The 20,886-nt window shown below is 38.4% G+C and overlaps 1 protein-coding gene across 5 annotated transcripts in view; it reads left to right on the forward strand.

The window, feature by feature from the left end:
• The first annotated feature begins 209 nt into the window (after window positions 1-209).
• Window positions 210-20,886, forward strand: part of smap1 (small ArfGAP 1) — a 115,553-nt gene continuing 94,876 nt past the window's right edge. For all 5 annotated transcript variants that reach the window (XM_083539432.1, XM_083539433.1, XM_083539434.1 and 2 more), the window contains exon 1: window positions 210-554. In XM_083539432.1, coding sequence (XP_083395558.1) covers window positions 437-554 — 118 coding nt within the window. In that variant the 5' untranslated portion in view covers window positions 210-436. The remainder of the gene's footprint in view (window positions 555-20,886) is intronic.

Here is a 20,886-nt window from a genome sequence, read left to right on the forward strand (position 1 = left end):
AGTTACGTCAGAAAAAAACACCCCAATCACTGAGAAGTTTACGTGATGACGTAAAACTTTATAATTATAATTATTTATTATATTTCTATTTAGCCAAAACACTGTAAAACCCAAGACAAACGCGACACACAAACAAATAAACCGAATTGTTTACAATGATTTTCAAGCTTTAAAAAACAGAACATTTGACGTTCTCGCGTAGGACGCACATTTCCGCTTCCGGGTTGTCGATTCCATCTGCCATATTCCACTGATTCCAGACACCCCGCGCTCCACTGTTGGAAATAGTGTCCGCTGTAAAAACGTGTGATTTATATGTTTTATTCTTAAGGGCATGGTTTTCTATTAAGTGTCTTTAAAATTAGACAGAGAGAGAGATTGAGGGAAAAGGTTACGGTTTGGGAAACGAAACGTCAGGAAGTAACGCCGGGAGAAAATGACGACGCGCTCGGAGAGAGAGAAGGCTCAGAAACTGAATGAGCAGCATCAGGCCATCCTGTCCAAAATGCTTCGGGAGGACGACAACAAGTACTGCGCCGACTGTGAGGCTAAAGGTGGGTGGGTGAGGCTCTAACAGGATAGAGGAGCAGCTCTGAGATGTTCTGTAACGTCCTCACGGATTTACATCTGTCCGCGATTTTTATTAGGGAGTCTCGTTAAGCTGCTTTATGTCGATGCGGTGTTACTCAGTGACTTACACCTGTATAGTATTCCGATACATTGTGTTTACACATTTTTAGGGAGGTCTTTTCTTTTGCCAATTTTCCCCGCACACATCCGTGTCCGTTTATATTCGCGTCCTCACACTGATACCTGCACATAGCTAGCTCTAGCCGGCCGGTGATAGTGTCATTACCGGGAACCGGTGGTGCTCCCTTCCCCTCCCCAAACAGCAATTATGAATGTCGCACGACGTGCCTATCAGTAATTATTTAGCTGTCATCATCATCATCACTAATGATCTGGGTGTGGAGTAAAAAAAAATAAATAAAATAAAATCCCAGGAGTATAGCGTCATCATTACGCAAGCGAGGTTTACTACGTCATCTCATCTGACCGTGAAGACCTTTCAGTGAAGAAAAGTGTAAAAGTGGTCAGATGTGTTATTATAGGATGTACCTATGGGCTGGTATCAGTGTTTGGGATCTTCAGTGCACTGGGTTATTTAAAGGGAGAGTAAAACGAGCCTGTGGTGCTCCTGGGCTTTGGAGATGAGTTATCTTCACCTGCCGGATCTTGGGTAACATGGGATTTCATGAATATTTCAATGTGGAACACGGAGGCGTTTGATTCGGTTCGACTCGATTTGATTTGTATCGTCACAAAGCAGCTTTGCGGTAAAATCTATAGATTTACATTTTAAATGCAGACGTTTATACCTAATGAGCAAAGCTGGAGGAAAGTGAGAAAAGCACTCTGTGAGATGATATGAGTAACAAACCTTGAGAAGAACCAGACTCAGGGAACCTTCACCTGCGTGACACTGGATATTGTGTTAAGAAAGAATTTTCTTATTTAACAGTGCACTATGTGGTCAAAAAAGTGCAACTATGTAACCAGGAAATCTGTTATAGTTGAAAGTTATGAACTGTTCATTGAGATTTGTGTATTTATAAGCTGTCATAGCAAAAAATCAATAAATATAGTTGGGTTGTCTGTGGGAGGGGGAATGCTTGTTTCATCCAGTAGTTTTTGTTTGTGTTTGTGGTCAGGTTGTGGGATGCCAATGTGTGGAAGCTGTGCGTATCGACATCTTGATTCTTTACGCTAGGTTTCATACAGCGAATGTGCATGGCAGATTGGTGCAGTCTTAAAGGGTAATCCACCCCGAGCAGCAGCATGTGTTCATCTTGAGGATCCTCAGTGCCTTCTAAGATTTTATTCTGTAATCGTTAAAAAAAAAAAAAAAAAAAAAAAAAGAGAATAGTGTTCCAGGGTTTTAAGGCCTTCTACTGAAACTAACTAGCTTCCAAATACTGTATTGCCATGAAATGTCATCTTGTGGCTTCCTAACAAAGTCTCTCTGGGACATTTTTACTTTGTATAACACTGCTACATTCTGAGTCCAGTGTGCTCTTCATCCTTTTTTTTTTTTTTTTATTATGATTTTTTTTTTTATTATTATTATTAAAATGCCAGTGAGAAAAGTAGCTTTGCTCCTTTGTATCAGCTCAGAGTATTACAAAGTAACTTTGTAATATACTCCTGTGACATTTATGGCAAACTTCTAATGAAAATAGTTCACCAACCAGCAAAGCACTGGTATCACAGACCTTTCAGTTTTAAACATTTTTAATGTGCATCAGGGTGGAATTTTCAATTTAAGGTGTACCATGGATGGAGTCTTTAACTCAGTGGTCCCCAACCCCTGGGCCGGGTCCGGCACTGGTCCGTGAGTCAGTTGGTACCGGGCCGCACAAAAAGAATACATAACTTACATTATTTCCGTTTTATTTATTATCTGATTTTAAACGATGTTTTATTTTGAAAAATTACCAGATTCTCTCCGCCACATCTGTCTATGACTCACTTTTGATGCATGTCAAGATACTTGCCTCGGTCACATGTCTTGCCAACATCCGCTACCTTCTTAAAGGAGCTCCGGCCGCTAACACATAATACATTAGCGCTAAACTGAGACCCCCAAGTTAGCTAAATAAACAAAAAAAAAAAACATGGATTCATGTTTATTATTATATTTTAAAAATACCAGTTTTTATGCTGGTCATATCATTTAATTTTGTTGTATTTATCCGCCACACATTAGAGACCAGTCCATGAAAATATTGTCTGACATTAAACCGTTCCGTGGGACCGCTGCTTTAACTGATATGCTGGCCCATATTCAGACAATGAAAAGAACACAGTCACTTCCTTGCTTGCTAATGCTTCCTCTTCACGTGTTGCCCATTTTCATATCATTAATCTGTCTCTCTCTGTCACTTGTTCATGAGAAAGTTATCTGTTGGTTCACACTTTCAAACTTTTGAATGTATAAAAATTTATATGTGTATGGGTAAAAAAACACAACCTTTTTGGGGCTGATTATGTTGCAGTGGCACAGATCTTAGAGCTCCTGTAATCTCTTTAAGGCTTGAAAACATTCTTGGCTGATAATTATTCACGAGACCATTCAGAAACGTCACTTTTACACAGATTCTTCGATTGCTTGGTGTATTTATTATTATTATTATTGATTTTTTTTTTTTTTTCTCGAAAACACTCTCAAACGACCATAGAAAATCGGTTTAGTTGTATGCATGGGTAAAAACATTGAGTAAGTGGTGTTTAAGACACTGAAGTGTCTTTCATTGTTGTGACAGTTGCTGGTGTTTGATGTTAATATTAGGTCCATTTGGAAAGTAAACATCCTCCAGAGAACTCTGTTCTCACAGGTACTGTAATGTGATGGGAAACAGGACCCATGGGTACAGAAGTTTTTGCATTGGGACAAGAAAACATGGGTGTCCAGGGAGGACAAATGATACATATTAACTAGTCTATGGAACAGGAAACCTAAATCTCTTTGCTAAAATTGGCAGGTATCATAATGTAGCTGTGTATTTTGCGCTAGTGAAGTCAAATAGTCGTCCCCCAGGACCAAGGTGCTGCATAGTCAGTAGTTAAGTGCATTCATTCCTGAACAGTGGCTGACTGTGCACTAGTTCTAGTTCTTATTCAGTTCTGGATATTGATAGAGCACATCACATTTGCAACCCTGATTAAAAAATGTAATTACAAATAAGTTTGGGTTGTGTCGTTTCTCTCAGGATGTGATATTCACATGATCTGTCTATCTATCGAGCTATCAAGCTACTGATTTACGTATGTACGTGTGACCTTCATTTTAACGGCACAAATTTTATTAATGCGCGATTAATGCCGTGCGCATTTTTGTCTGACCATTTTTATTGAAAATATAAATAAATATAAAGAAGGTGAAATTAAAACTTTTAACGCAACACACATTTATATAATAAATCATAATTATCACAGAATCTTTGTTTTACTGATGCACCAAAATCTGCCTTGGTGCAGACATCCGGCAATTAAAACCGTCCGTCTGGAAATGTAGCAAAAGTTGTTTGGTGTGTTGATGAGTTACGTTACAGGTGATAGGAATTAAAAGCACACGCTATAGTTCAGTGCATCACATAGTCACTAGAACATTACTTTTAATCCTATGTACCGATTTTTTAAATGTTTTTTTTTTTTTTTTTTTACTTAGGGAACTGTGTAGAAACACTGAATAGGTAAAAAAAAAAAAAAAAAAAGGTTGTGTTTTAAGACTGTGAAAGGTAGCAATGTCAATTCTGTGCAATTTTAAACACCTATTTCACTATTTATTGTTCAACATGTTATTGAATTGCACTGGTATTTGTTGTTGGAATATGAAGTTTGTTCACTTTGCCCACATTATCCTTGCCTACCTTTTAGCTCTGGTTTCCGTCTCGCCCAGTTTCCACTGTGACGACAGAAATAAGCTCTCAGGTATCTGTAGCACAGACATGCCTCAGCGATTACATTGTCCTGTTCGTTTTATCCTGTTTATGTTCTAATTTGTGCGATTGTGTTCCCTGGCTGGGCTGTATCAGTGACGTATTAAAACCTCCTCAGAGATGCAGCGGTAATTGTGGTGTTTTTTGTTCTGAAACATGGGGTCAGTAGGCTTATCCTTGCTCTCTCTCCTCCTGTCCCCCCATTTCTCACTCGAACTAGTAGTTAGTATATCACGTATAAACAGCCGGTTGTTGTGGAGATGGTTCTGTCTGTGTGTTGCTCTGATTACTGCTCTTCTGTGTAAAGGACAAGATGATGCCTTGCTGGTGTGCCAGATAATAAGATCCAGATAAAGAAAGGGGCGTATTGTGTTCAGTGGGCTTGAGTGGTGTGTGTGCCGTGTATATGTTCAGCCAGATATGACTGAGCTTCATAGATCCAGTGGGTTTCAACACAGCCAGCATTCTTACACTCATACCCCTGGCCTCTTGCTTCTGTACACAAAGTCATGCTGACTTGTTTGCTTGGGGTTTTGCTTTGCAATACCTGTAGGTATCGGAGGGATTTTCTTTGAAGGTGTTTGTGTTTGCCCTAAGTTACATCATCGATGAGCATTGCTTTAGGCTTATAGTCCTTGTGCAGTTCCTGTTGCCTAGCAATTAACATAAACCCTGAGGCACTGCAGGAGTACAGTCTGTATTCACCTTAGAAAGAACCAGCTTGCTGAACTCAACCAGCCGGTATGCTGCATTATACTACTGCTAGTCAGAGTTTAGTAATGGGTGTGGGGAACTATGAGGGGGATTTTTGCCTTCCTCATTTAGTTAAAGCATAATTAGGTGGCAATTATTGGTGATTTAGTTTGAAGCTTTTATTATTTGATATCATTTGTCATTAAATTTATCTTAATACATCACCAGCACACTTGACGTATTTTCTGTTACACTGCTCTGACCAGCTGTTGTGATGGGTTTTAAATCGTGTTTGTTTAGATTATTGCTTGAACCAGTCTTATACTGTTATATATTTGCACTTTCTATAGTCCTGTGTCCTGTGCAGCTCTACTGCCATGGTGAAATAAATCCTAATGAATACATATACACCAGGGGTCACCAACGTAGGCACACAAGTAGTGCTCTTGTAGTAGGCCTTTTCTATAATTATCTGTTTCCTACTTTGTTAAATCATTGTTGATAATTATTATGAGAAATCATCAACATGATCAGTGTATTCAAATAGATGAATATCATTTAATTATTAATAATAACATAATAAAAGGTAAATTTGAGCAAATTTGTTATTTCAGATCAAACTGAAAACTGTGTGTATCAAACTGGTAGCCATTCACATTAATCGGTACCCAAGAAGTAGCTCTCAGTTTCAAAAAAGTTTGGTGACCCCTGATCTACACTGTATAACACCACAGCATGCAAAATATCTAGTTTCATACAATGCATTACTTAGAATTAAGGTACAGTATATTTTACATCTTTTCTTCTAGGTTTTGGTCCTTCGTCCATTTAGATTTTTGCATTTGTCCAGCGAGATAAATTTCAAAAGTGGATCAATTTGAAAATGTCGATTTTTCTTTTGTAGTGTGAACTGAAAGAATGGCGACATTAAAGAAAACGAGGTGAGTTCTAACCAGTTTGATCGTGTTGTTGCATTTTAAAGTGGTATAAAAAAATTAATTAAAAAAAACCTCAGTGCAGTATGAGGACTTAAACGTTTTCAGCTCTGTTCGGATTAATGTGTCAATAGTCTCAGTGTAACCATTGAGGACTATTTTAACAACTGGCTGGTGAGGATGTAGCATGTGATCATTTACATGTGCCCTTTTGAGAATATATTCATAGCATTATTAGACAAAAACAACGTTGCTCTTTTTATAGAGAAATGTAAAGGTTTTTTTCCCCCCTCATATAGGACCTAAATTCTCTGCATGTGGGTCTTTGCAGACCAGGATTTGGAGTATGTACTCAACCTGGAAATGCCTGACATTCCATCATCCTCTATGCTATAGAGCTCTTCTGGCATTCCGGTACAATGTGCACTCCCTGCTAGTGATTAGTCGACAGGTTTTAGCCTTAAGGGGATGGAACAGAGCAGACACGACTCCTCTATAGAAATTCTCTGAATTATTCAATATTGACAGGCTTTTCATTTCCAGCCACACTATTTTCTTTAGATTTGTGAAAGCAGCTCTTTATTGTTTTGATCAGATGTAACATTAAGCAAATATGACAAGTGTGCAGTTTGAGTTTGCAGATTATTATTATTTTTTTTTTTGCTGCGTTTGCTGTTTGTGGCTGCAGAACAGATTTTTATCAGTCTGAATATAATTTTTTTTTTTTACTTCAATTGCCGATTTTGCACAAACTGTTTATAAAGGTGGCAACATCTGCAGTTCAGTTGATGCGTTTACTTTTTTTTGACCTGCGACTTAACGTCTGAGAACTTTCCTTGGTTTTAGTAGATATTGTTGCTTTAGATACTGAACTTTACCGTGGTCATTCCTAAAACATGGTTTTGGGAGCCAATAGAATAGAAAACAGCAAGGTCCTGGCCTGTGGTGGGTAAAACATGGGGTAGAATAGTCCATATAATAATCTGTGCTATAAACATGGCACTAAACGATGTCTACTTCACTACGCCAGAGTTTTGGGTTTTCTCTTAACTGCTATAACTTTCTTGTTGGCAATGCAATCAGCTCTGTTACACTCCAAAAGTCCAAACAAACATATGCCTATGGTTAACATGTTTTGTTTGTCCTACCAGCATAATGAGGAGTGTGTGAGAGAGGTTGGAGACCCTGTTCACACATTTGTAAGGAATTAACAAGAAAATAATTGGCATTTAACAAAGTTGCATAATCACTAATATGGTCAGGTTTTGATGAGGAGTGTAGTCAGTTTTTTACATCGAGTGATCACAATAATTTAAATAAAATGAAATATAAAACAAATAAAACTAGGGGATGGGTATTGAGTCTGTAGCTTTTTAATCATATAATTAAACACAGGCCTAAATCAATAAATCTAAGGGGGGAAAATATATATATATCAGTGACACATATCTGTCCATCATCTTAAGGGTTCTGACTGGTATTTATATTTTATTCTTGGTTGCTTCGGTTCTAACTGGAGTAATAACAATTCATCATAATTTTGAGTAAGCTTTGGGTGCAGGTCACACACTGCTGTGGGTGTAGGGGAGTGTAGCGGTGTGTGCACTAATACTCCTGTTTAGAAGCAGGGAAGTGGGTTCTAAGGGTGCAATGTGTTCTGCTAGCTGTCTATGATATTTGGCATCCATCAGAAAACACACACACAGTATGTGCTCATGGGAAATGGGCTAGGAAGGAGATAAAAAAAAATTTTTTTTGCAGTGATCATTATGTGTCTGCCAAACTGCTAACAGATAAAGTAAAGCCTCTTTTTCATTGTAAGGCCAAATACTTGTGAGCAGGGGCTAGTCATGCAGGTGGAATGGCTTGATGTAAGTGTTCACCATGCCTTGTTCCACATGCTGTGAAAAAACGCCTACACTTGATGCCAATTAATGTAATGTAAAAATAAAGTGAAGAAAAGGCACGAGGGCGCGGGGCTCTGAAGTCATCGCCATTCGGATGAATAACGCTTTAAAAGGAAGTCTTCATTCTGCCAGCAGTTTAAAGCGAACTGTGCTAATTGCCTTATGAATAGACCGGAACTGCATGAAAATACTACAACGTCCTGTTTTTATCTTTATAGTAGTTCGGTATATGGTAACAGTTTTAATACGTAGAAACACGTCTGATGATGATCGCTGTCTAAGTGAACAGTATCTGCTGTGCTTTCAGCCGAAGTATAAAATGTGAGCTTTGCACAGCATTGCCTGATTAAATGGTGTTTAAAGACTGGAACACACACTGGTTTGTAAAAAAAAAAAAAAAAAAAGACCAAATGTGCAGTCATCTGTGTTCAGCACAGGATTTTAGCACGTGGTGTTTATCAGTTTAGAAAAATGATGCAATGAAAAATGAACAATGTGTCTTGAGCCACCACAAGCTGTCAGGAAATACATGGCGTGATTCTTCTAAATATATATTCACGCCATTTATTTATTATTTTATTTTTTTATTGCGACGAGTGCTGTCTACAAAAGATTTCAATACTGTTCAGTTTAGTTGAGATCTTGTGATGCCAAAATGTATAGCATGCAATTTCCATTATTTCCATTCTCTAACTCAGTGGTTTCGAACTCGATTATAGAGTGAGCGAATAAAATAACGGACCTAAGTAGAGTAGAGGACCAAACACTGTCAACATTTAATGAACAAGAACACAGGCAGGATACAGACTAATGTGCAAAAATAAAACAGTAAGTTATAGCAGTACATTCTGCTCTTATTTGCCAGAATGAGATGCTTGGCATCGTTTCTTGGCTGTCCCTTACTTAATGTTTGGGTTTAGGTGGCATCCCTCAGGGTGGAGTGAAGGTGTGCATCAAAGAGATGAGTCTTGTGTGTGCTTTTGTTCATTTTCTTATGAAAGAAAAGTTGCTCACACTGATCTGCACTTAGAAACATTCAGAGTGTTTGAGCTCTGAGAGATGAGGCATCATTTCAGGGATGAAGTGTAAAAACTGTGCAGTGCCCACAAAGTTAAACTCTTCCAGTTTTATTTTAACTATAATATTACCTCAAAGGCCAGAGGAAGTGGCCCTGGTGCCTTGAGTTTGTCAAGTCTGCTTTAACTATTCGGAGCGTCCTCATGCCCTGTAAATAGGGGCGCTGTCAAATGGAGGAGACCACCAGGATAAAAAACTTCAAAACATTGAGTTGTGTCATTGTTGAAGTGGACATATTTTGTCACATTTATCAGATGCCCTCATCCAGAGTGGCTCAACTGAGCAGTTGAGGGTGAAGTTAAGTGCCGAGGGCTTTGCCAGTGCTGGCATTTGTGTTTCTGACCTTCAGATCAGAAGTCTAACATCTTAGCCACCAACCTACCAGTACCTCTATCAAAGTCAATGCCACTAAAATCTATATTCTGAATTTTTCCCAAGATGTTGACCAGTCGCAGGTGATTGTAGGTGCTTTCGCTGAAACCAGTTTCTAGTTGAAGTTTGTTTGTTTGTGAGAATGAGACCTTATTTGACAAAGGAGTTTCTCAGCCTCGTGGAATGGTGGTAATAGTAAATTCCTTCAGAAAGTCCCATGACTTTATTTTCATTGACTGTTAGCTCTGTTTGGGTTTATCAAGATTTATTCAGCAATATCTGAAGAGGTGAATGTGGAGATTTACTGCGTCCCGATTTCCAACCGACAGGCGTTTTTCCTGCAGCTGGTGCAGCCGCTGCTTCAGACACATCTGGTGCAAGTGATTCTTTTCAGTTGAATTAGCTGCCCTGGAAAAGGTGCGTGAAACGTTTGCCGCTCAAACGCCATGGTTTTGAAGTAAAGCCATACTTACTGTGTAAAAATTCTCTTCTTGACTAGTTCAAAACATTTCCACTTGTCCTTTTTTTCACTTTCGAGTGAGCAAACTGTTTTCAGTAAACATGCTTGTACTGGAGCGCGAGTATCCGCTCTCTCGTGATTCTATCGGACAGTTTTTAGTCTTGCATGTGCTTCAAGTGACAAGTTTTTATTAAGAAATATGATGTGAATCAAATCCTGTAATTCAGTTTGATGTCAATGTTTTAGTATGACATGCAATAACACATCATATTAGACCTGTCGATCGCACAACTTTGTACAAAGTCTTAAACATACAGCATGTTGGACTGGATGTGGGACTGTGAATTATTAGAAAGCTTTTTTATAAAAAAAAAAAAAAAAAAAAAAAAAAAAACCCCGGTGGCACACACGTGTCAGAACCATGACGTTTCAGCACGTTTGGTTTATGGTTTTCTTGACAAGACGCTGGTTCAAAAACCAAAAGCTATGTGTGCGTTTGCCTCTGCCGTTTCCTTTACCCCTTCAAGGTATAATCTGTTTAACACATAATGAGATCACACAGTGTTTCAGCTGCTAAAGCCAGTGTTGTTGTGCTAAGACTCGAACGTGGCACAGTGTTGGCAGCTCGTTCGGTATTATTGAGAACAAGCTCAATTAGGATCAGTGCAGATTTGTCTGTCACTCACTCACATGGTTTTGCGGTTTACGCTGCACATTGTTTTCAGTGCCATATCAGATGCCATTAACATGCTTACAATTCCCATGTAATATTTCTCTGCTTATTCTGTTTATGGAAGGATCATTCTAAATGCCATTTTCTATTCAGTTACATGGATTATACTTTTGTTACAAGAAATTGGAATGAATGGCGCTTTCTGAACTTAGGTCTGAACTGGGACATATTTCACAAAGTGCAATACACATGGCACTGTGCAGCTACGCGGTTCATTCACTGGCATTCATATAGAATTAATTATGCCATTGTTCAGTGTAATAGTATGGAAAAGAAAGAAAATAGTAATACGCAACAATGGGAAACGATGCATAACACAACCTTCAGAATTATTAGCACCCCTGGTAAAAGCTAAAAATGAAATGAGATGATCTTCCAAGAAATATAACTTCAGGTTTTGTTATTTAAAAGTATGTAAAAAGTTTAAAAGTAGTGATATCTGTGCAAAACACTACTAATCTAGGAAGGTTGAACTTTCATTCAAATTCTTTCTCGAGAATATGGGTAAGAGATTTTGGGCAACGCTTGTGTGTAGTCTACAGTGTTTAGTAGGGTGTAGGTCGTAGGTGAGTAAGGGAATCATATTTTTGACCTGCTGGATCATGTAGTTTCAACATCATGACTAAACTTGTGTGACGGAGCTGTTTGATACTGTTTTTTTTTTTTTTTTTTGCCATGTAGCTTAAATAGATTTCCATCAGGATCTGCCACCATACTTGATATATATAGGATTTGAATCTTTTTGCTTTCTTGCCCTCTTGTAGTCATTGTTGTCAGTATGCTCCTCTGACCAGAGAAGCGGCTTCCAAGCAAAATTCCAGTGATTCTTAACAAACTCCAGAAGCTTCTGTTAGTGGTTTGACGACAACTCAGGCTTTCTGTAAATAGTTTGTTGGAATGAAGGTGGCCATTAGCTATTTCAGACAAAAACTATTTCGTTTCATGTTGATGACTAAGAGGATATGGTCTGATGTGTTCCCTTTTATATTTATATTCCGCTGAAACAGGAAGTACTTACTAACTCAAGTGTTGTGTAAATTAATGAAATTTGATTAATATTGCTAATAGTTTAAATAATTCAGCTATGCACAATGATCAGCTTTCCTTTTTTTTCTTGCAAATGTTTTTAATTAAGCAATTTTATCTTACTAAGAGGCTAATTTGTCTTATTAGTGCAGCATCCGACTGATCTTTCCTTGTCTTATCTTTACCGACGGTGCCATTGATCCAGTTAATACTGATACGATGTACTTAGCTATTTAAAACTTTCACACAGTATCTACCACTTGAGCATTTTTTCACTGTCACTGTCTTGCCAGCTGTATAAAGCTTTAGACCAACCACATTTAGTTTCCAGACAGCTCTGCTATTCTTAGACTGATCAATATGAGCATAAAGTCTGCATACAGGGATGAGTTTGGAGATTCATGTAAAATGAAGGTCAGCAAGATTAACCGCCTCACTGTAGATTAAAATGCGATGGCTGAAAGAAAGTCTATTATCATTGACGTCAGCAAGCCGTCAGCATCAGGTTCTTCGCCTGCAGCTGTTCGATCTGTCGGGGTTCACTACTCTGTAGCTATACTAAAAACATTGAAGACATCTGCACGCGTCTGCTTTATCTGTCTCTGTCCATTGTATGTGTGTCAGTGTTTAGATGTCAGGTACCCACACCTCTGCTGATTCTGGGTTTGGACTCGGACTGCAGCAGAAAGCCAGCAGCATGATGTAACAAACATCTGCTGGCTGTTTAGAAATGCTGTATAATCTCCCTGAGGAGAACTGGGAACGCATGCAGAAACCGTGTCTATGGAGGTGAACGGAACAGAGTGCTGAGATGTTTTCTCACTGTGCACTAATGAAGGACTTTGCCAATGTCTTTCTCCTGCTTCAGCAGGTTATAGAAACTCACTAGTCAGCTTTCTGCACCTTCATCTTCTCCTCCTTCTAAAATACATTGAATCTAGAAGCGATTCATTATTGACATAACCGACACAAGAATGTTAGGATAGTCTAGGATGACAGACTCTATAGGATGCCTATTACATGTTAACTGAATCCTATAGTTTCTGATAGGAGTCACCACTAGGAGGCAGCAGAGGACTGTTACAGTTAAGGAGTGCTTAGTGACCCTGGTATTGTCTAACATTGGTTTGAGTGGCACTGGCAGCGTCGCTCAGGTGTGGCTTGTGTATTGCGTCTTTGAAACGGATCAGTGAACATCAACAGAAGAGATTGTATGAACAGTAGGCAATGCAATATTAATGTAAATCTCTTTAAAAGAAAAAAAGAAAAAAAAAGGCCTACAGTCATTTATATAAATAGAAAACTGTTAGGGTCATAAGATTTTATACTATTTTCAAAAGCTAGTGAATGTTAATGATGTTAATAATAAAAAAACTAAAAGATCATATATTTGTTTTTCTTATTGAATTCTCTGAATTAGTTATCTGACACAGCGGATGTTTAAATAGAGCGTATAGGACACAGTAATAATTAATGAAGCAATTTAAAAGTTCACTCATGATTGATTCTTTATACCCTGTGCTGCCCTGATGTTCAGCAATGCTTTCTACACTATTGCCAAAAGTATTGGGACACCTGACCTTTCCAGCTATATGCGGTTATTTTTTTCAACTGTTACCACAAAGCTGGAGACACAATTGTACTGGAGGTCATTAGATGCACTATAATAAAATTTTGCGTTCAGTTGAACTTGGAAACCCAAACCTGTTTCAGCATGGCAATGCCTCTGTGCACAAAGTGAGCTCCTCTAAAGATCTGGTTTACATGCTTTGGAGAGGAAATATCTTGGCCTGCTATAGAGCTCTGATCACATCCCTAAAGAACACCTTCTGGATGAATTGAAACACTGACTGCACCCCAGGCCTCCTCACCTCACCTACATCAGTACCTGCCCTTCATAATACCTTTGTGGCTGATAAACACAAATATCAGCCACAAAAAAAAGCACACTCCATAATCTAGTGCAACCAGAAGAGTGGAGGGAATTATATGAGCAAATTGGGACAAATGTGGAATGCAATGCTTAAAAATCAACAACAATTTATTAGTTCAATCTTCCAAAAGAGTTCGCACTACATCGTTCATTGACAGTTACTAGCTTGAGTTAATGGTAGATTTTTTTTCTAGTGTGGGAAGAAATGAATATTGATTTGTTTGAGGAAATGTAATAAAACAACTACGGAAACTATTTCCTAGAAAAAGAAACTCTTTCAGTGTGTTTGCTATCAAGGGCATTTCTATCAAATCAACATCTCTTTTCTGTAAGTAGACACACACAGGAGGTAAGTAAACATTCACATTTATGGCATTTGGCAGACGATTTTATCCGAAGCGACTCGTTTCATACAACGGAGCAGTTCAGCGTTAAGGTTTTTGCCTAAAGGACCAGATATGATAGTTTGGATTTGAACGTGTGACCTTCCAGTTTGAAATTCTAACACCTTAACCCTAGTGTGGTCATAATAGGGAAGTAGGTGATTGTATGAATTGGAATATGTAGAACAGTCTTCCAGCTCCGTTTCCCGCTCTCACACTTCTCTCCTTCTGCTTTTTCATCCTTTCAGTAAATGGAGTATGGGTCTTGGGCTTGAGAAGGACAGAGGATCACATCTCTCTGCTGCATAATTTGCTTTTATTGACCCGTCTTACAGAGTGAACTGCCTCAGGCTAAACTCTTTACCTCCTCCCTTCCCACTGTCTCTTCAAACTTCACTGTATAATAGGATCAGTTTAACGTATATGGCGTTTGCGTTTTTATTGCATCGTCGCTCATCAGTGCACCTCAAAGCTGTTAAAAAAAACGATCATCAAATATTATGGTGTTTTATTTCCCTGATATGCCAGTTTGAGCTTAGTCTTCCCAATTGGATAAAAAAACATATATATTTAATACTCGTTTTAATGTGAACCTCAACACTCTTGTTGTGAATCTGAAATACCTTTATTTATTTACTTTTTTTTTTATTGGTGCAAAGCTTTTACAATACATATTGGAGCCCCAGTTAAAAAAAGGAACATAAAAAAACCTTTTAAATGATTCAATAGTAAGAATTTTCACATTATTAACTGCATTTAGCAAACTGGAGCTTTCTATATTTGATTCTTAAAAGGATTTTTAAAGCATTAAAATGGTCACCAAACCATAACTCTGAATAAAAATGCTAATTTCAGGTGTACAGAATAAATGTATAATGCATGTCCATCCAATATTAGGAAGCTTAAGATCAGTAAAATGAAATAATGTGATTTTTATGTAATCCACAAGGGGGCAGCACGGACAGTGTCAGTTGAGATGAGGTCAGTCCAGGAGGTAGCCAGCTCTTTATTTATTTATTTATTTATTTATTTATTTATTTATTTATTTATTTTTGGTTCTGTATTTTTCTCTCAGTCTTTCCTTCTCTGTCTCTAATTTCACGCTCGGTTAGTCTTCTCTCTGTGATTCTCAACACTTTTTCACTCTGTGCATGAGGGTGGAGTTTTTTCAGCACTGCTTCACTTCTTTGGTTTTGAGTTTATTCACTCAGGGTCATTTTGGTATTTGCTTTTAAATTTTTAGCCTTAATTTGACGCGATGAATATAGTAAGGTGTGTAAAACTGCCTTATGAGACACTTTAAAACCTGTGGGAGGAAAATTAATTTTTTTTCCTTTCCTGGAATATTTGACTTATTGTTTAAGCAAAGTTTGGAAGCAGACGACGTGCACATAAGGTGGGACAATCTACTCATGTTAAAAAGTAAACGACTGTTTAACATCAATGATGCTTATAGAGAAAATTGGTCACGCCATATATTGTTAGAAATGGAGTTAGCTTTCAGCACCATCAGTCAAAACTCAACATCAAGTGCTCATATCACCGGTAGTGTTGAAGTGTAGTAACTGATTTGTATAGCATACAGCACACACTATATTACACTGCTTGGAGTGGAAGATCTTGAGCGCCTTCTCTAGAGCTCTGACCTCAACCCTGTTTAACACCTTTGGGATGAATTGGAACACTGACTGCACCTCAGACCTCCTCACCTCAACTACATCATTACCTGCCTTTACTAAACAACGTATGTGTGTATGAGCAAAAATATTCACACTCGCACTTCAAAATCCAGTGGAACATCCTCCCAGAAGAGTGGAGGTTAGTATAGCGAATGGGGACTAAATGAGGAATTGGGTTTTTTTTTTTTATTTGATTTTTTTAATTTTGTGTCCACAAGCTACAGTTCATTATATAGTATTTTGTGTGCCAGACAGTGTGGGGAGCTGATTTTGCAATGAAAAATGCAAGGCAACAACATTTTCTGCTTTTATTTATTTATTTTTTTATTTTTTTATTTATTTATTATTATTTTTTTTGCCAGTTTAATTTTTCTTCATAATGCTTCCACATGCAGTTAAAATAAGGTTGTAGTTAATGAATTTTTTAAATTTTTTCCCATTATTGTGCCAGACAGTAAATGGGAGCTAATTGCAAATAGGAAATAAAAGTTGTTAATTTACATATTTGAATTGAGTAATATATAATTTAAGCACTTCTTAAAAAAAAGTACCAGACAATCTTGTGACAGCTGACTGTCTGCCTTGCAAAGATATCTGTGTTTAGCTATAGAGCCAAATGCAGTGTGTGTGTGGGTGTGGGTGTGGGTGTGGGTGTGTGTGGGTGTGTAGATTTCACCTCTGGAACCGAATCCCTTTTTGCATCGTTAGAGTTTAATGCTTCATTCACACGTTCACATTGTTATATGATGGAGACGTCTTTACTAATGCGAGGCGAGGGGGGAAAAAAAGCAGATCTCAGAATGTGTCAGAAGCGAAAGCGTAGTAAATATTTATTCTTAGAATATCGTAGGAGGAAAACTAAACGTAGAAGCAAGACGCACGTTCGATTTGGGCAAATGGTAGAACAGGGAGTATTAGGAGAGGCGCATCGAGCCGCATCGTATTTCAACCACTTTCGCCCCCTGGGCTGTTTTCTTATATATGTTACTATAGAGTGCTGCGTATTGATTCATACTGCACGCCATGTTCATCCACAATACAAGGAGAATCATTAGGCATGGAAATGCGTAACCATGCTGTTAATTACAGCCGACGGAGGGTAATCTGTCAGCTTCAGCATGCTGATTCTGGAAGGCGTTCAGCTGTTGTTTCTGTATTTATCATACTATTCATTTTTATGAGTTTGCTAATCAACATGATGTATTCATAATAATTGTTGAAGCGACCACAATAGGATGTAATGTGCTGTCTGGTTATATCCTGATTTCCAGTTCTTAGTGACATTCTACTACAGAGCATTGGGCAGGCAGGGAAATATTGTGTAAAGCTCGTTGTGTATTATTTAATGGTCACTGGGATGCAGTGATATGACTTTGTTTATTTATGACATGCTAATCGCAGGGTTTTTGTTCCTCCCTGCATCGGGGCATGCCGTGCTTTTCTTTACGTATGTCGGTTTCCAGGTTGAAGTTCAGTGTTTTTGAGTTACAGAGTGTTCCGCTGTTAATTGAGCTGGGTATTTCGTAGTCACACGGCGTTTTGTGGTATAGAACAGCGTTAATGGAGGCAGTGTCGAGAAGCACTGCGGGTCCGTTTGTGGCCTTTAGAGCAGAGCTGCTCTAGTGTTCCTGCTGCTGTCTGCTTAACTCTGACTCATATCCCCCAGCATGGTGCGCAGTGGGCGGCTCGAGGTGGCAGCTGCTTTTACTGGCCCTGTGCTGGGGCCTTTGCTGAACACAGCCAATCAATAAACGCTGGCAGCGTGCACTTTAAAGCCAGGTTTCAGTGCGGGCCTCAGCAGAAGGAGAGACAGACGGCTGCCCCAGGGAGAGTGATTTATGACTAGGCTTTCAGAGAACATTGAGACCTTCCTCCATCTCTCACATCTGAGGGGTTGAAGAAGCCTTAAGTGTTTGACCAGGGCAGGCACAATATGAGTGAATGCAAGAAACAAAGGACAGTTCAGTCTCTTGTCATTTTTACTTGTCGTGAACGATCCACGTCTATGTTTTTGACGTGGTTGGTACATATAAATCATCTTTTATTGCTACACCTACATTAAAATAGCAGTTTTAGCCACTCATCAATAAAAAAAACGACTAAAGCCCTATTCGGACGGGACTAGTTTTCCAAATGACGTTTGAGTTAGAATTTTTTTCAGCCGACGTCTGTCATTTTCATGTATGGATTTGGACGGGACAAACATCTCCGTGTTTCTTAGGGAGGTAGGAGTGTCTGTGTTTTACATGTGGTCGTTGCACAAGACCACATGTCCAGGATGCGTGGATTGCGTATGGTCATATGACCGATCAATAGTAAAATGGCGGCAAAAAAGAAACTTGAATACCGGCGCGCTAGGGTTAGTACGGTAGTTCACGTTGACGCGTTTTGGGAAAAACATTTTCGCCAATCGCAGACATTCGTATTTGGACAGGATTCGATTTCTCAGAGGACTGCTGAGTTTGCTGAAAAACAGTAGATATTTGCTCTGGAATTTTTTTTACAGAGGTCGTGTGAGAGAAAGACAGACATGGCAGATTTGGATAGGATTAAAATCACAAAGTACGTCTGTGAAACAGAAATTTCTCTAACGACCCCCTGTAAAACTAGTCTCGTCCAAATAGAGCTTAATTTAGCAAAATGTAGTTGAGTCAAAAATATTTGACTGAAATGGAGTAAAGTAAAAGTTCCCCCAAATGGAAATACTATAGTAAAGTACAGATACAAGAAAAAGTGTACAGTAACAAACTACATTTACTTTGTTACTGTCCCCCACTGATACACTGTAGAAAAAGGTTGTGGAGACCCGACAATAAGATTTTGTATTTGTTTTTTTGTTTTGTTTTTTAACATCCCACTCCACATTTAGTCCCCGTTTGCTGTTATAATAACCTCCACTCTTTTGGGAAGAGGTTCATCTAGATTTCAGAGTGTGCTTTTGGTGATTTGTGCTCCTTTATCCACAAGAGGGCTATTAAATTGAGATCGGGAAGGAGCAGGACATCTTCCACTTCAACTCATGTAAAGCGTACCTTCATGGAGAGGCATTGCCATGCTGGAACAGATTGGGTCTCCTTGTTCAAGTGAAGGGAAAAACTAATGCTACCGCAACTATAGACATTCTGCACTGTCGTGTGCCTTCAACTTTGTGGTAACAGTCTGGGAAGGTCAGGTGTCTCAATACTTTTGTTTATATAGTGTATATGAAGAAGGTGACTAAGAAGAGCCTGCATTGAGAATCTTGTGAGGTGGACAGACCTTTGGGACATTATGGATGGTCAGGCAAGGATTTGGCCAAACCCAAATCTATGATCAGGAACATGCATTAGTCATTACAGAATAATTCTTTGTTACACTAGTCACCTCTTGCGGATTAATGTCTCACATGGATCCATCAGACGCTCTTTCAGGCGTCGAGTCTTTCCTGATGTAGTGCTATCCAAAATGTACAACACTTAATCATCACTTAAAGCTAATGCCACAGCAGTCAGCTTGACAGCTGATGTATGGAGCTCTGATATGACTCCAGTGTTGATGCTCAATTAAACTGCTCAGTAGATTGATGTTGGTTTTGACAGTGGTGTATGAGCAGGAAAATCGACAGTGTAGGAGTGCACAGTGGTGCTGTCTGTAATGTGTTGGTTATCTGTTCATTTTATTTTCTCAGTCCATCAATGAATGTTGTATGAGTTCTGTTATACAGAATATTTAATGTACTATTGAGCATGTGTGTATGTCTGTTGTTGCACTGTGGTGTGAGGAACCAAGGAAAAACTGCTTTACATCATATGTATATAATATGCATGTGATATTTGAAGAACCTTGAATAGGATTGATTGTGCTGGTACATTACATTTTTTTTTTTCTTTTTTTGGTTTCATTAAGCAGTTGATTTTGGCTTAATTTGTAGTTCTGATCACACAACTCAGTGTCACATTTGTGTTTGCATCGAGAACATTTCGGATTACTGAAAGGATCCACGTGCAATCCGATCTAAATGCCCTACAACGTTAAGCCGCAGGCACAGGTAGTGTAATCTACTCTGCTTCGGTGTGTAATCTTATCAAAAGACTGTAAAGTGCGTCTAGACATGAACCTTTTTTCAAAAGTGCTGCTGTAATCATAAACCCCGTCCTGCGCTCACAGTACTCTCAAACCTAAATATCACGTATGCTTTTAACACATTTAACACCATCAGTCTTTTCTTACTTTGACTGTCTAGTGTGTGGTTTATAATCCCACTGTCTGCTGTCACTATACAGAAGATGGGTTCCTGTTTGATTGTTTTTCTTTTACATACAATGTTTTTTTTCCTTACACCACCAAACCCAGTTCACTCATAAAAGATCCACGGCTGTGTCCAGGTTTGTCTGATGACAAGTTTTGTTAAAAGAGCTGTACAAATAACATTTTATGATTATACACGCAGGACTGGGGACACATGCAAATATTTCCTTATTGTCATCCAGCATCCAGATAGGACTTGATGTTAATTTGTGGGGAAACCATGCATTCTGTTAATTAATAAAGATACTTAATTTATTTAACATGTTCTTGTGAGAGGCTAAGGTATTTTTTATGAAATTTGAAGAAAATTACCTCAGCATCTCTGCAGTAGCTACTTTCCCTTTTTAAAATACTAGCAGCAGACTATAAAATGTTCAGCATTTGTAATAAAAGCTCGTTTACATGTTGATGCTTTTTGCACTATTCACATTGCATTGACCAATACTGCAGAAGAGACTAACAGAGATGGACAACCCTTACCTATTCTAGATCTTATCTAAGCCAAGGTGGCGCTCTAAGAATCTGAGTGAGAGCGCAGTATGTTCTGAAACTTTCCTAAAGCACTATGGTGGGGGTGAGGGCTACATTTTACTCACTTCAGATGCTATTATTCACCACACTTTTCACACACTTATTATTGACTCAAATGATCTGGACCTTAGCAGGCCTTAGAATGAGGTAATACAACATCAGATGAACAACACATGATATATTACATCAGGTCATTATTCATTATTAGTATTTATTATTATTTATTATAAAAATTGCAGACCCACTTTTAGCAGCAATAACATGAAAGTCATTGTGTTTTGTATACATTTATCACATCATTCTCACATGATTGTGGAGGAGGTTCGACTCAATCTTCTTTACAGTGTTGCTTCAGTTCATTGAAATTTGCA

The sequence above is a fragment of the Silurus aristotelis genome (assembly GCF_946808225.1).
Source record: "Silurus aristotelis genome assembly, chromosome: 4".
Classification (NCBI taxonomy): domain Eukaryota; kingdom Metazoa; phylum Chordata; class Actinopteri; order Siluriformes; family Siluridae; genus Silurus; species Silurus aristotelis.